The sequence below is a fragment of the Rhea pennata genome, chromosome 9, assembly GCF_028389875.1.
Source record: "Rhea pennata isolate bPtePen1 chromosome 9, bPtePen1.pri, whole genome shotgun sequence".
Taxonomy (NCBI): Eukaryota; Metazoa; Chordata; class Aves; order Rheiformes; family Rheidae; genus Rhea; species Rhea pennata.
In genome coordinates this window covers 17502936-17516399 of record NC_084671.1, presented here as the reverse complement: position 1 = coordinate 17516399, position 13464 = coordinate 17502936, and the positions used below count along the sequence as shown (strand labels likewise).

The window sequence follows — 13464 nt, the reverse complement described above, 5'->3', positions numbered from 1 at the left end:
GTCTCTGAGGACAGATTTGGCTTTCATAGAGATAACTCTATACATCTTACATTGAGTTAATTATTCTGTTCCCAAGCCAGCCATGGAGAAGTGTACTGGGAAGTTAACAATTTAAAGCACTTACGACCTCAAAATAGCCTCTTCTTCATATATGGTCCATGAGGGTTAGCATTATTTGACTGTTATTTGGTAGATAAGGGAAAGCCAGGGGCGTTTGGAGGTCACAGAGAGGAGCCCACATAATGTAGGGTATGAAGATGCCTCAGTGCTTTTCTCTAAATCTGAGAGTTTATATTTAGAAAGGCATGGTCAGCATATACCACAGTTTCTTCTAGTACTCGTAGACTATTTTACAGGTTATGTCTTCAAATAACCTTTGAGAAAAGTCTGAAAGCACTGATGAAGGCACTAATGATGTAAATAAGGGAAGATAATATTAATTTGTGCAGGCTGGAGATTCAAGGAAAAAAATGTGGCAAAATACCAAATGTGTTTTTTTCTCTGTATTATACTTCTGTTTTATTCATATCTTAAGTCCTTTCACAAGATACCATTTTGTCTGAAATATCAAAACCCCTGTAAGGTATGAATTTTTTCAGCCCTCCCCAATGAAATTATGCCTCTCAGCTAGAGAAAAACACTTGCACTCTAACGTAGTCAGCATGCTAGGGAAGAGGTCCTACTTAGCCCTCCTATTATCCCTTGCCTTTGTGAATGAGTAAACAATTTAACTTAAGTCTACAACTGGCAATAAAGCCCTCGAGCGATCGGTGGTATTTGGAAGATCTAAGATGCTTTGGGGGATACAGCTGCTGCCTCACCCCATTCAGCCCACTCACAGTGGCAAACATCCATCTTCAGAGTTCTTGCTTGACAATCTTTAACTATCCGACTCCATCTCTGTTTGTTTTGCCTTTCACGTATTTTCCTCTGGGATGGATTTTACTAAACTCTTTCTTAATAAGAAATCTTACTGGAGTAAAAACACTTAAGCTTTCTGTTTCCTCTCTATTTTTTTTATCCTTCTTCACTAAAAACCTTTTCAGTAAATCTGATTCTATGCTGACAACTGTCAGTGGAACCACATTGAGTCTGTGAGAGAAGGCAGAATTTGGCACCATTTAAAATGGGTAGATGTTAAAGATGGAGAAGCTCTAGCCTCATCTAACTTCATCTCATGTAGCTTATGCTTGCGGTTTCCCTGGGAGAACATCTAAACTGAGACTCAGATGTAAAAACATGGTCCTTCTGTTCTACATGGTCTTTTATCCTTTCTCAAGTCTGTATCAATCTATTGAAAATAATGTCTTGATGAGTAACTTTCTACTGCAGTGATTACCATCTTTCTTAATAATTGAGTATGCATAGTGCTTTGATCTAAAATTGAAGAGATTAACTTGCCTTTAGACATTCTACCCATTATTCTTTTCAGACTGGATAAACAGGAATTCTTGCATCATTTTTTCCTTCTTGTGTAACTAATTAGAGCCAGTTATACTTTATAAGCATAAGTCCTTAATAGATAAAGAAATAAATGTGAAAGTGATACTTGTATTTTAAAGCCTCACTTATACTTCAAGGTTAGAAAACCTAGATATGGTAAAGGGACAATTGTTTACTGCTGTAAACAATGAGTGACATGATCATGATTGCATAAAAATTTTCATTCTAATCTCTCTTTCACCAGGCGCTTCTAAGTTTCTGCCCTCTTTACCCTCAAGTTTGTGCTGCTTATGCTTTAAAAAACTGCAACAAAACCAATCTAAAATAATCTGAAAAATGGTCAACACAGCAATTTTCACATTTTAAGAAAATTTTTCAGCATGTTTGGTTGTTATCTTTTTTTTTAAGTTCTTGTTTTTGAATGATTAGGGGTATAACTTGTGTTTTTCTGGAAAGCAGCAAATCTGAATATAGCTAATGTAGTGAAATTAGCGTCACTGTGATGAAGAATAAGGTGCTGGGTGTGTGTATATTTCATTTCATGTGTTTTCCATGGTCAGAATCCACCACTGCCAGAACTACCAGGTGCTCGCAGCTAGAGCAAAGTACAGCTTGTCCTCTGCGAGGGCAGCAGGACTGAACCTTCACTTGTAAAGTGCGTGGCTAAGGAAAATTTTGTATGTGCATGGCTAACTGAAATGCTGAGTGAGGGTGTTTTCCAGAGCACAAGTTGATATCCACTGTTGGTAAACTGGAAGGAAGAGCCCCTGGTATGGACAAGGGAAAGACTGCTGTTGCACTGTTTCTGAATTTTCGTGCTGTTAAATAGATGACAAATTTGCACATCTGGATTCTAGCCGCACAGGCAAATTCACTGTGAAAAGAAGCTGCTTGAGAACGGTAGGAATTAAGCCTTCACTTTGTACTCACACTAATGCCTGGAAAATACACTGCAAATTACTGACCTTTCTCAGCCAGACAGTGGAATCCAGATTTTGCCTGTGACCAGTTTGAGTAACGGTGCTCGCCGCTGAGGAACCCAGCTTCCCAAGGCTGGTTTGCAAAATGATAAGGCCCATCTCCCAGGAGAGTAGGCCTGGAAGGAGAAGTGGCTGCTGACAGGCAGGGCTAGAGTAGGACTCAGAGCTGGGAGAAGGGAGGGTGCCAGGGCAGGGAGATGGAGCAACACTGGGAAGATACAGCTAGAAGACTGAGAGTGGACAGAACCAGAGCACGAAGTCCAAGGCTGGGAACCTTGGAGCCACAGTGTCCTCTTTCAACTCCCTCTGTTGCTCTTTCTTGTTATTTTAGGAGTCTCTGATAAAACATGTCAACTACCCCAAAACATGCCCAAACTACCTCAGCTCCTGTTATGTGTGCTGCCTGTTCTCATCCCCCTTGCTGCACACCTGTGACTTCCTAGCCACACTGAGGACATTGCAGGAGGGCATGTTACCTATTTTGAGAGTCCTTGTCTAGCAGTTTTCAGTCTCTGGGAGTGTGAGGATATGGAGGGTGGAATAAGAGAAAAGACTGCTGCTTAAGCAATAGGATGACTGTGGCTTCAAGGTTTTGTGAGCCACTATTGAGATTATGAAAAGACTCACAGGGTTGTGACCCTGTCCACCTATTTGCTGCACTTCTGTCCTACTGCTATGTGCCCTGCTTGCGCCCTCAAATGCTCCTTCTTTGCTACAGGGTGCAGGACTCCCATGGCACTTTAAATCCTTCCTCTCCCCTTGCCTCACACCCACTTTTGCAGAAGGACTGCAGCAGTTCTGATATGCTCTTGCCTGAGGTGACAGGAATGGAGAAAGATCTTCCCTGAAAGTGTGTGTGTGTGGGGAAACAGCCAGAAAGACAAGCATAATGAACCACAAGGTGTGGTTTACTTAATGTAGTTTAGTGTTAATTATTTATGATGATTCATGATTTTCTCTAGTATATTGGCTAATGAGATCTGTTATTGTAACAACAGTTAACAAACAACTCCCAGGTTTGCATACAACAGACCTACTGTATTATAATGAAAAATATCTAACATTTCCTTTGTAATATTATAATTTTTATATATTAGTCTACCCTTTGCAGCATTAATCCTCCACTGATTTCTGCATCTTACTGGTTTTCTTCCTTCCCTCTCTCCTCCTTCCCCTTTCTCTCTTATTAAGCCCAAGACACTGACATGTATTGTCATTCACTAACTGTGCACGATTGCAATGTGTTATAAATAGCACAGATTCAGGAGTACAATTCATTGTGAAAAGTATCTTTAGAGATGACCTTTGAAACACTAGCTATATCTTTCCTGTTTTTCCCTTTCACAGCATGCTCTGGATCATGTTGCTCTTAATTTGGTGCAGTTTGTTAATTACAAAACAGAATAGAAGCTGTGCAGTAAGTAGGGGATTTAAATAATAAGGTGGATAATTAAAAAGGATTAATGAGGTGGATTAAGATAAAGGGATTGAGGCCAAAAGGAGCACAAATTTTCTAAACATTAATGGCCCCAAAATTCTAGCATTCAATAGTATGTTCCTCTTCCCAGCTAGGTATTTGCTTTTATCCAGAGGTGTTGGTCTTTTAAATCAGATTGACTAACACAGTCCCAAGAGAGCTGAGCAGCACCTAGCATCTCCTCCTGCAGCCCTGTGTGCCCCTTCTCTCCAGCGCAAGTTCCCCAGCTAGTTTGCTTCTAACTCATTGCTGCATCTGGCTGAAGTGGTTCCCAAGAAAACAGTACAAAAGCTGAAAGAGAAAGACTGCAGTTGGATTCTGAGGCTATTAGATCCTGCCTAATCCTCAGCTGCCCTGGCCAACACCATTCTTCTCTGTGCACAGGTTTGGGGCAGACCAAAACCTAAAAAGGCTGATGGAATTGTTCCAAATGTTGCTGTCGGGTTGCCAAACTCAAAGTGGGTTTGCTTTCTCCCTCATCCCGCCAGACTGGCGCTGCAAAGCCCCGTGGCTGGAGAGCCATCCTCAGCGTGGAAGGCAAGGTTCTGGACAGCAAATGCTTACTGCTGTGTGTTTGAGTAAAACACAACTCCCTTCTGAGGGCAGCTCAGCTGAACACTTCTGTAAGGAATCCTGGAGGTCTCCAGGTCCTTAGTTCCAGATCCATTACCAGAAATTTTATGTATGGTTATTTTGCAGGTATGGTGGAGGGAGGCATGAAGAGCAAGGAGAAATACAGATTTTTGCTACATGTTACTGTCTAGTCAACCACTTATTTCACTAGACTATAAAGCAATTTGTATCTATAGATTTATTATAATCATTATTTTGATTATTTTGGTGTGAGCTACTGACTCAGAAGGTAGAAATCATAATCTAACAATGTAATATCACTGCCCAATCTGAATTTTGGAGCTTATCTATGGATATTATAGTTTTCCTTGCAAGTGTCTTAAGGTTATTTTCTGCTGGGAGTTATTAGTGCAAGTAGCAGCTGGGAGTTTGGGCTCACCCTGTACTCAGTACTGCAGAGCCAGGAATTGCTCAGGCATGGAATAACACACAGCAGGGATGAACCTACCCCATGAGTGATGCTACCACAGTCACTTCAGTTACACCAGCAGCAAATCTAGCCCAGTGCGAACATCAAGATGCACAGATCTGTACAACTGGGTAATAAATCCCTGACAAAGAAGCCTGACAGGACTGCAGAGGAAATGCAGCTTCAGGAAATTAAAAGCCGCCTGTCATGGTGTTTATGCCAGGTGTCTGCACCAACGGTGGAATGCAATTTTACTCTTCTTCGGAAATGTGCTAGATGTGCCCTCTCGTGGAGGCCAGCGACAGTGCACGAACGACTTCGACGGCTTTTTTTTTTTTTTTTTTTTTTTTCCTCCCCAGTGGACTCGGCTGCTGTGTATGAGCTCTTCACATGGGGAACAAGAAATGGTTGTAAGTAGTTCGTGCTTTTGGCTACAATGCTGATCTTACATACTAACAAGAAAGTGGCCTGGGATTCCTCTAGCGCTGCCCCAACGTGCCTCTGGGGGACCAGGCTCTGCGGCGGCCACAGCTCTGGGGGAGACCCCGGCCACGAGCACAGCCCACACGGGTGCCACTACATAACTGACGTGATTCAGTATAACTGATTTACTGATATCCGTGTCAGAAGAAAGGCTGTCCTGCCTCTCAGAAAGCAGGCATTCTAAGTTTGCAAAGCTGTGAGTTAGGAACCAGTCTTCCTTTTATTTGTAAACAGCAAAATCAGTAGGGAGATGTTGGAAATATGTATGGAGCCCTATGATCTCTTTTGAGTCATTTCCTAGAGCAGAAATGTACTTCAAGGCTCTTTACTGATGATAATCAACAAATGTAGCAACACATGCAAATAAATGTGATTAATAACAATTTCTCTGTAGAAATATAATTACCATCATAAACAAGTGGTCATTACTGAGAGACTTCACGTGGAGGTTAGGCAAGGAATTATTTGCAATGATTATAAAGGACGTCCCTGAAGTAAAGGGAACGACTGAACAAGCAGAGTTTTCTAACTGAAGTAAAATCGTAACATCAACAGCTTTATTCTGAGTGGAAGATTGTAGGTGGAAGAGCTTAGTGTTACACGCCACAGTCTAAGAGTAGCTTCAAAGATATTTCCATTTTTGAGTGAGATTTCTCCTTTTCTTGAAATCTTGATTGTTCTTTCTCATACTGCAGTAATATTAATTCTACCTAGTCTACCCACTAATACAGCTACTCAATCCCTTTTGTTATGATCTGCTTGACAGTACGTGACAGGACCTGCACTATGCTAGGTTCTTTTTAGGTATTATTTTGTTATCTCAAATTTATATGTCACCCTATTCGACCCTTTTTGGTCAATACCTTTTCAGGAAAGTAGATGTACCCAGATCTGCTAACTTAAATGGGATTTCAGCAGCTGTGTTTTTTCTACCATTTATGGAACAAGAGCCATAAAAAGACTTGCATCTAAAGCTTCACTTTACATACAGCTAGGAGCTGGGTAACATTAGATCATCTTCCTTAGAAGGTGGATACACACCTTCTGCAGGAGGTGAGGTTGCCTGAAGATCTTCAGTCAGTTTGAGAAAGATCTGCAGCTATAATGTAATCTAGAAGTAGTGAAAGCAGAGAGGCCTATTTCCATTCCTCACTAAGATTCACATTAACTTTATACTAAGTTTCAGGTGTATGCATAGTCCCAGCAAAATCAATGGAACTACTTTTGAACTTGAAGTTAAGCATGTATTTAGGTACCTTCATGAACTGAGATACCTATGCGACTTCCCTATCATATCTGCTTTTTGTCTCTCTTTCACTTCCAGTGTGTTATTTCCACTATTCTTTTTTCTTCTGTTTTTTTTTTTTTTTTTTTTTTTTTTGGTTTTCTTTACCACTCCCCTTAAACCCTATGCAATTTCCCCTGCCCTCTTTACCTTAGCTCTTGGTCCTCTTGCTTTCTTTTTGTCCCTACTGGAAGCTCCCATTTCATTCTCCACTGTCAGTGGGGTTATTAGCTTAATCTCTGCTCCCTACTGGAGCTTGCAGGGGAGTACATGTTCAGAGTTGGTGGATTTAAAGCTTCCATCCATTTTTGTGGATATACTGTCTTTCCCTTAAGTACTCTCTCAACCCCAGCCTCCATGCTATGATAAAAATCCATAAAAGCAAGAGAATGCAAGGTTCAAGGGAAATGCAATGTGACTGTGGGTCATAGTTTTTACTTAATCAATGTTCTGTAAAATATTGCCATAGTAGTGTGCTAACAAATTCAGGAATAGGGAATAGACTCTGCAATCCTCTTCACTGTTCTTGGGCCTTTCTGTATTTGATGCAGTGTTTTAACATTGTTTATAAGAGTACTCTTTCTATTTCACTTTGTTAGAAGTTTAGAGGCAAGTCTTGCCTCCCAGACTGCACGATCACACAATGCTTAGTGTGTAAGAACATGACCCATAGATGATCAACAAATGAATGGGGCTGTACAGAAAGGCCTTGCTCAGGCAAGGCAGGTCAGTATTTTGTATCTCAATAAAGACCTCCTGTTAAGGTTTGTGCTGTGGGACTGTGTGTTCTTCATGCTGGTTAACTGCTGGTGCCTCTTCAAAATGTAGTGAATAGTAGCACAGGTCTGTGTATGCATGCTGTAGGGGGCAAGAGATGTGCCCAGGAATAGCTGTGGAGGGACAGAATGGTTCCAGGGGGTGCAGACTCATGGAGCTAGCTGCCAAGGCTTCTTATGCCTGGCTGGCTTAATGCAGCTGGTTGCTAAGCGAATTTGGGTTGCCTAGCAACTTCATTCAATTTCGCCTCTGCTAACATCAGAGCAAGAAACCCAGATGGGCCACATACACCATGAAAGCCAAAAGGCCAGCAGCACCACAGGGATGTAGACAAGCTGGGGCAGTCTGGTCTGCCTCGGCTCACCACTGTGGAAACAAACCTGGAACAGTATCAGTTCCTAGCCACAGATACGGTCTCTGTCCAAGAGATCATTTTCGGTCTCACTGCTGGAAGACCTTGGGAGGTCACGGGTGACCTGCTGTGGGTGTTTGGCCGTGGTGCTGCAATTCAGCCCAGTGAAGGAGGGTGCCAGCCGACCCAGTCAGGCTCTGTGACTGCTAACACTCCCCTGGAAAGGATTGCAGAGGCGAGGATGCTGGCCATGGCACTCCTGGGGCTGTGTTAACCCCTCATGACAGAGCTGCTTTGCAGATATCCTGTAGGAACTTATTTGCAGAGTATGTAGATTTAGTTTCTGCTAGACCTGGCTATGAGAAGCTGCTTAAGTCCATTTAAGCATCTAATGTTACTATATAAGTCCTGACTGCAAGGAAAAGTAACTCTCGCCAGAGCTGGGTTTCTGTGTGCTGAGACAGTATCGCAACTGGCTGTGCCTCCAGGGAGACACCTTCTGCTGCAAGCCAGTCAGTCTGACGCCGTGACAGGCCTTTGCTCTCACTGGATTAACTCTCGAGCGGTTCTTTAGCGATATGAGAAGATAACTTTTCCAGCGTTTAATTCACCCAGAGCAGGGCTGCGCCGAGGCCGTAGGGCCGTTACGACACGAGGCTCCGAAAGGAGCCCGTGTGACAGCGCCGCCATGACGAAGCAGTTAGAGAGGAGGACGAGGCAGGCCTCGGCCACGAATCCGCAGCCGTAGGGGGCGAGGGCCCCGGCCAGGGCCGGCCGCTCCGCCCCGCCCGGCCCCGCCCCGCCCCGCCCCGGGGACCGCAGCGAGGGCGGCCGGCGGCGGGCAGGGCCCGCGTGCGAGCCCGGGAGCCGCCGCAGGCCGCCGCCGCCGCCGCTATCAACGGCCGCGTCGCCGCCGGCCCCATCGCTAGCTCGGCTATCGGTTTGGCGCCCTGCGCTCTCGGGTTCCCCACCCCCCCCCCGCCATCTGTGGACTCGGCGCTCGACTCCCCGCCGCCCGGGCTGAGCGAGGGGAGAAGCAAGATGGCGGACAAGACGCCCGGCGGCTCGCAGAAAGCCAGTGGGAAGGTGAGGCCGTTCCGCGGGGCCGCCGCCGGCCGGGGGAGCGGGCGCCCGCCGCCGCCGCCCGCCGCCGCCGGCAGGGGGGCGCCCGCCGCCGCCAGCCGCGCCGCCCGCTCCGCGCGGGCGCTGCGGCCTGCTCTGCGGCTGCCCGCGGCGCCCGGGGGGCGGGGAGGCGCGAGCCGGGCCGCGCCCGGGCCGGGCCCGGGCCCCTCTCGCCGCCGGCGCCCCCGGGCGCAGGGACGCGTGGGCGGGCGGCGAGGAGAGCGGGGCGCTGCGGGGAGCGGGCGCCTCGCAGGCGGGGCCGCGCGGCTGGCGCCTCGGGCGGGCGGGCGGGCGGCCAGTGCGCGGCGCCCGCGCTCGGGTTTGGCCCGCTCGCGTGCGGAGTCCCGGTGCCTGCGGGGGGTCGGTTTGCAAATCGCGGGTGGGAAAGCAACGGCTAACTTGAGACCCAGTGTCCCGTTTTGATTTGCGATAAAATTACAAACGTATGTACAAATCGCGGCCGTGTTGCACTCTCTCCTCACTGTACCCACTCTGTTCCCCGTGGTTATGCTTTGTTGGATTTGAAGACAGAAGTCCAGGTTATACAGGAATTCTAGCAGGCTTGTGCAAAGCTACGCACAGAAACCAGTGCTGTGTGCCTGTGAGTAATCCTCAACAGCACAGAACTTCCTGCTAACACCTTCCCCTCACGAGAAAGTAGAGGGTAAGAGCAATGATATATTTGGGGGGACACTTTCGCAGCTAACAGCATGAGGGTTAGCGATATTCCCTTTTGAACAGTCTCGTTGCAGGTCTTAGGGCAGCACTATGTAACTCTTTTTCCTGGTAACTCTTCCAGTCTGTCTTGTGTAAATTGGTGTGTGGGGGGGAGAAGCCACATTCTGGTTTAGGGATTTCTGTTCCTCTATATGTTAGTAATTTTTGATCCATTTTTATATTCAGCTAAAATAGGATATTTTTCTGTTGTTGCTAGGAGATTAACTGAATCTTAGTTATGAGAGCCTTTTGATGTTTATCCAGTAGTTGGTTTCCCTAGGATAGGTTGTTTCCTTTTTATGATTTACTCCAAATACTGTCAGAAAACTTTTTTGGATCATACCTTTGACTTGAAACTGCAACCAAGATCGAGACAGATCTCTATTGGTTAATAACACAGTATATCTTAATTTATGGAGAGAGGCTTCTGGGAAATTAGACATTTTGGGATTTAAAGTGTCATTAGACATAGAATAATAACTTGTCAATTACTGCAATTAATATAGTACACAAAAACAACTATGATATGATCCATTTCTTTTTACTGATAGTTACATTGTAGATTTTTCATTTTGGCAGTGTAATATTTCTGTGTGCGCGCGTGTGTGTATATATATATATATACACACACACATATATATATGTCATTTTAGAAAAAATGTTTTCTGTCCTAGTTCTGTTCTGCAAAAATGTATTCAAACACTTTTCCTACTAAGTCATCCCATTGAACTCAGTGGGACTACTAGAAAATGTGAAGATAAACATGTGCATTGATCTCTCAAGAGTTGGAGTCCTTGAGGAGGTTCTGTATCTGGCCATTTTCATGCAGTCCGCCTACCCCTCCAGTTTCCTGTTACTTTAGAAGTATATACTCTGTTTCAGTAGTCTCTTCTCTTGCTTTACATTCTAGATCTTCTTTATTTTGTCTTGTTAATGTTCTCTTTTGCCCCAAGGAAAATAGTGATAGTACTTGCATGGATCTAGGAGAACTGTTTTCTGTTGAAAAGTGAAGTTAAATACACATATCCTTCTCTTGGGATATGTGTCCTTTAGTCTTAGCTTTGTGGCTGTCGGGGAGTAGGAAAGTGTCTTGTCTTTTTTTTTTTTTTTTTTTTTTCTTTTTCGTCAATTCATGAATGCATATGGCACGTAAATCCATATTGGTATTCTTCAGATGTCTGTGGAAAAAGGTATGATGCATCAGAACTGAAATCTGTAATAATTGAAAACTTTCTTTGTAGTTAATTTATTTATTCGAGGATAAAAATCAGTGCTTTTAGTTAGCTGACTATGAGAGTATGTATGGTGTAAAAATCTAAGCAAATAACCAATTTACTTGATTTCTTAAAATAATTATTTATGAAATACTTTGATTTTTTTCAAATTCATTTACTTGCATATAAAAATCAAAGTTTTAGGCTCCATTTCATTTTGTGCATTATATTTGCATGTTGTAAGATGCTACATTTGAAAACAAGATTTTGCAAATAGTTCTTGTAGACTCCGTAGGATATGTTTCAATGGCAATTTCAGGTTGTTCTTTTTCTGACTTCTAGCTGATATCCTGGGAAGAATACAATGGCATTTTATTTTCTCTCTTCTATTAAATGCTATGGTGTAGCAATTGAAGGCTTTAACACTTGAACTAAGATATGGCTTCTCTCTTTCAGTACACGTGGTGTTTGTTCTTCTGTCTTAGTGTCTAGCCACTGTCTAGACAATCATTTTGTTTTGTAAGGTAAAGTCCAGTTTATTATTTCAGTCAAGCATTATCTATTTGATTTACTATTTGAAAACTGTCAGGGAGATGCTACTCTATTCAGGAGCACCAGTTGCTTTTGTGACTGTGTTGGTAGCTGCTTTTTATGATGTTAAATAAATCTGAAAGATTCTTCTACATGAAACGTGTTGCAAGAGTGTCATTTATCCCTTTGTCGCTTTAAGATTAGGATAGCAAAATCTGCATCTGGAATAGGAATGATGGACAAATTTAGGATGGCAAATAGAGGTTGGCCAAGATCTGATTCTAAAATGGCAGATACTGATTCCGTCCAATAATTATCTGGATGTAATGAAATATTATTTGCTTGGATGACTCTACCATTTTTTCTTTCATCTTTTAAGAATAGTGACTGTATTGCATATATTCTAGTCATATATAGTACTGTACAAACTGGGTACTACGTGGCACTATCCACTTGGATCAGTTGTAGTTTCCTGTTTTCAATTGTAGAAGTTGATGTTTAAAATCATTCCCTAATTTCAAGTGCATTTCTTTGGCCTTTTGAGTAAGGATCTTTGTTAATAAAATGTTAAAGAAAGCCTGCTTGTGGATGGGCAGCTTTCATAGGGAAGTTAAAATGTATGAAGAACAAGAATGTAGAATCTGTGGAAGTGTGACTTCTAATTAGATGAAGAATTCTGAAGGATGGTGAAACTGATGATCATTAACTTTCCCTATGTTATCGTTCAAATTGTATAGAAGAGCAGCAGTGGGGTAAGTAGTTTCCTCTGCTGATGGAAGTGTAAAAGGAGTAGCAGTAAAAAGTTAAAAATTGGCAGTTCCTGTTCATCTGAGTTTAGAGTTGTAATAGAATAGCATTTCTTGCAAGTACTTCAGAGGAAACAATTTTCCATTTATTTTTGTGCTTCCAAGTGATGTCTATTTAAATAGTGAATAATATTAGTATACGCTATTCTCGTAAATGTGAAGAGTAAACACATTAGCTATGAAACTTAATTTGCAGATGTTTGCAAGTATTTGTTTTTTTGACTGCATTACAAACTATTTGATAGAGGAGGGAGTGGAGAAAGAAAAGTTAATTGGGAAATGCTGCTTCCCCCTCCCCCAGCTGTATTCTAGCATCCTGATTTACACTGTCGTCTGTTTCCATGTCCTTAGTAGGAAGGCTGACCCAAACAGTTTCCTAGCCTCAGCTAGACTTTCTCTTCCACACATTCTTTAGATGATTTAGCTTGACTATCTGGGAGCAGGGGGAGCTGGTGTGAATAGGATACTGGTTTGGCTGAGCCTACCTAGCCATCTTTTTCCTAGGTGTTCAGATAGATAAGAAAAAGTGATCTAGTTCTACGTGGCTCTATGATCAGCTCTGCAATGTGGGGAGAGGATCAAGGGAAGATGTTAGCACAAGGCCAGAGTATCTTACGCTAAAATTTCTTCTAAACACTTTACGTTAAGCTATCAATTTTTACAGGAGCAGAACTTACAATAAGTTTAAGTTTGCAGCCATTACAGTTCTAAAGATACCATTCAGCATGTGCAGCTTCTGCTGCACTTTGTTTTATGAAATGGCACCAGTTTTAACTTCAGAAAACTGGGTTTTGTTGATACTGTATAGAATATGTTAAGCATTTATGAAATAATTGTATTGTGCTAGTTTTACCTAGAGATTGTTACATTTGGGAAAACTATGCTGAGTTTTTGGACACTTGCATTGCTTACAGGAAAGAAAACTTGGAAGAATAGTCTTTGCTCTTCTGTTTTATTTGGAAGCAGCTGTGAAGCTGGAAGAAAATTTAAATGTCAAAATCTGAGATGGAATTCTCTGCTTTTTGATAGGACTTTGTCATCAACTTCATTTATATAGTCTTTTTTTTTTTTTTCCTTTTGGAAGTTGAGTAAACTGGCTATATTCAGTTGGAAGCCATCTGCCCTCCAAGACTGCAGTTTGAAAAGACTTTATTTTATTGACACGCTCTGTTAGCAGCCTGTACTGCTAGTTCAGTTATGCTGGTGATATTCTTTAAGGGACCTGTGTAGTGAAA

At 42.9% G+C, this 13464-nt stretch overlaps 1 protein-coding gene across 5 annotated transcripts in view; it reads left to right on the top strand.

Annotated features, from left to right (window-relative positions):
* The first annotated feature begins 8839 nt into the window (after positions 1-8839).
* Positions 8840-13464, top strand: part of U2SURP (U2 snRNP associated SURP domain containing) — a 49409-nt gene continuing 44784 nt past the window's right edge. For 3 of the 5 annotated variants that reach the window (XM_062582714.1, XM_062582718.1, XM_062582713.1), the window contains exon 1: positions 8842-8925. In XM_062582714.1, the coding sequence (XP_062438698.1) occupies positions 8881-8925 (45 nt within the window). In that variant the 5' untranslated portion in view covers positions 8842-8880. Of the gene's footprint in view, positions 8926-13464 lie in introns of all 5 variants that reach the window. The other 2 variants (XM_062582716.1, XM_062582715.1) reach the window with 1 other exon arrangement.